The 2,500-nt window shown below is 41.0% G+C and overlaps 1 protein-coding gene across 2 annotated transcripts in view; it reads left to right on the forward strand.

Annotated features, from left to right (window-relative positions):
* sorcs3b (sortilin related VPS10 domain containing receptor 3b) overlaps nt 1-2,500 on the forward strand; it is a 48,054-nt gene that overhangs the window by 32,046 nt on the left and 13,508 nt on the right. For both annotated transcript variants that reach the window (XM_048270466.1, XM_048270467.1), the window contains one exon: nt 1-174. This exon is cut by the window's left edge and continues 31 nt beyond it. In XM_048270466.1, coding sequence (XP_048126423.1) covers nt 1-174 — 174 coding nt within the window. The remainder of the gene's footprint in view (nt 175-2,500) is intronic.

A 2,500-nucleotide genomic window follows, 5' to 3' on the forward strand; every position in this document is an offset into this window, starting at 1 on the left:
ACTTGGGCGATGGTGTATGTGTATCACTCTCTGTCCTAAGCCATGCACCTGACAGCATGACCCACGTGTACACACACACGCACGTGTACACACACACTGGGATCTACAGAGTCGCAGCACACGTACGCAACAACCTGGGAGCCGCTGACAGCCAACTCTTCCTGCACGTAACAAGTATGTAACGCACACATAAAATACACATAAAACACACACACACACACACACACACACACACACACACACACACACACACACGAAAATGCACACTTCATACAGAGTGAAAATATCCACACATAAAAATAAGGGTTATTGGGGGTTCTGTATAGAACCCTATGGTTCTATAGTTGGTAGCAAAGAACCATTTTCAAAATAAAGGTTCTTTGTAGAATCATGTGATAACAAAAAAACATATTTGTTGAAATGGTTCTTAAATTACCATGGAGAAAAAAAATGAAATGACAATCCTGTACCATCAGAAAATAGCCTACACTTATCACTTGAAGAGGCTTACCCTACATGGCTACAATTGATATAGTTGAATTAACTTGTGAAACAACATTACAGCCCAGCATGACTACAGACTATGTTATTACTTTTGACCGAGGGGAATTGGTCTTGCAGTCAAGGGAGCCACATTGAATATTAAGAACAGATAACAATAAATAACAATAAAGGATACAGAAACAAAACATAACCAACAATAACAACAGCAATGATGGTGGCACGCAATCATCAGTCCAATAAATGAATAAATAAATAAATAATCAATAGTGTATAATTTCATAATGTCTATGTGTCTGATCTGTTTAGTAACTGAATGCTCCTCGACACAAACAATGTGATTGCACGTTTGTTTTTTGTTAGGGGCATTTGAAATCTTTGTCCAGAGTGGTGGGGTAGAACTCTGAGAAAAGTGGGTGGGATGGGTCATTCAGCATCCTCAGGGCCTCTTGCCTTTTAGGCGGCAAGGCTTCACGACACCAACATCGCTCCAGCTGCGAGATCACAACACATGATTGGCACGATGTATTCACAACATACCACATGATTGGCACGATGTATTCACAACATACCACATGAATGGCACGATGTATTCACATGGCAACTTTTGGCAGCGGAAGGGGCAGAATATGTGTAGACCACTGCCATCTTTGCGTTACGAACTAACAACATACATTTCTATGGGACATTCTTTGAGTGCTGTGTCTCCTCATTAGAAAGTCTCTGGTGTACTGCTCTACGAGTTTGGAGATGCTGTTGACATCCGATTCAGTGATCTTCCTGCCCATTTTAGTCACCTTGTCCAGCATGTTCCTATTCTGGACTAAAACACTCTCCCCTCAACACTGAATGGCAAAAGTAACCACCCTCTGAATGAAAGTTAAATAAAACAATGTCAGTGTTGTTGTGTCTGCATTATAACTTTGTAGTTTCCTTAAAAAAGAGAGCCGTGTTGCTGTGCTTTAGTGGATATTGCTAGTGCATTAGCAGCCCAGGTGAGTTTGGAATCAATACCCAGTGCCCAGACCCCTCAGCAGTCTCAACATGTTTCTTGAATAGTAACAGGTTGCAGTGGATGGGCCTTTTTCTAAAATCAATCACCATTTCTTTTGGTTTTGAAATGCTTAAAACGAATGAATTTTGATTGCACCATTCCTGGAAATGGTCAACCTCAATCCTGTTCATTATCTGTTAAGATTACCTAGTAAGGTAGCATCAGCTGCAAACTTAATCAGTGAGCATTTACATGTATTCATTTAGCAGACACTTGTCATCCAAAGTGACATGCATATGTCAATTCTGTTACAAGGGGCTACATTGTCCCCGGAGTAATGTGGGGTTAAGTGCCCTGCTCAAGGGCGCAGAGGTGGAATCCGGGAATTAAACACACACATTTTCAGGCTACTGCATGCTAGCCCAGCTTCTTAACCCCTACGCTACTACTGCCCCCATGAGCAATTGGAATGGTGGTTGTCATTAGTATATAAAATAAATTACAGTGGTGATAAAACCCATCCTGGTGGCACACCGGTGTTTGTTAAAATGGTTCTTGCCTGACTCTGACCCACACTCACATACTGTTGTCTGCCTGTTTAAATTAAAAGTCCTGGATCCACTGTACAAGAGTGTGGTTTACACCCATGTTTGTCAGCTTCTCTGGATGGTGTTGAAAGCTGAAGAGAAGTCGTTGTATACCTTACCTTACCTGAAAATCTTGTACAAACTGTCTGGCAAGGTGTCATTGGCTAAAATCTTGCACTTCAGGAAGTGTGTAGGAAGTTGGCTGCAGTACCATGTAAGGGGCATTCCAAAGAAAAAGTTCCACACGCACTCGTACCCATTTTTACCACAACTAGAAGCTGCCTTTAGATTTGACCTTATAATGTATGGGCCAAGTGAAATAAAATGATGAAACTAATAAAATTATTTCATTAAATGAAAAATGTTTTCCCATTAGTGTGTTCCCATGACCACACAAAGTAAGAAAGTTGAGAGCATG

This window comes from Alosa alosa, chromosome 18, assembly GCF_017589495.1.
Source record: "Alosa alosa isolate M-15738 ecotype Scorff River chromosome 18, AALO_Geno_1.1, whole genome shotgun sequence".
Taxonomy (NCBI): Eukaryota; Metazoa; Chordata; class Actinopteri; order Clupeiformes; family Clupeidae; genus Alosa; species Alosa alosa.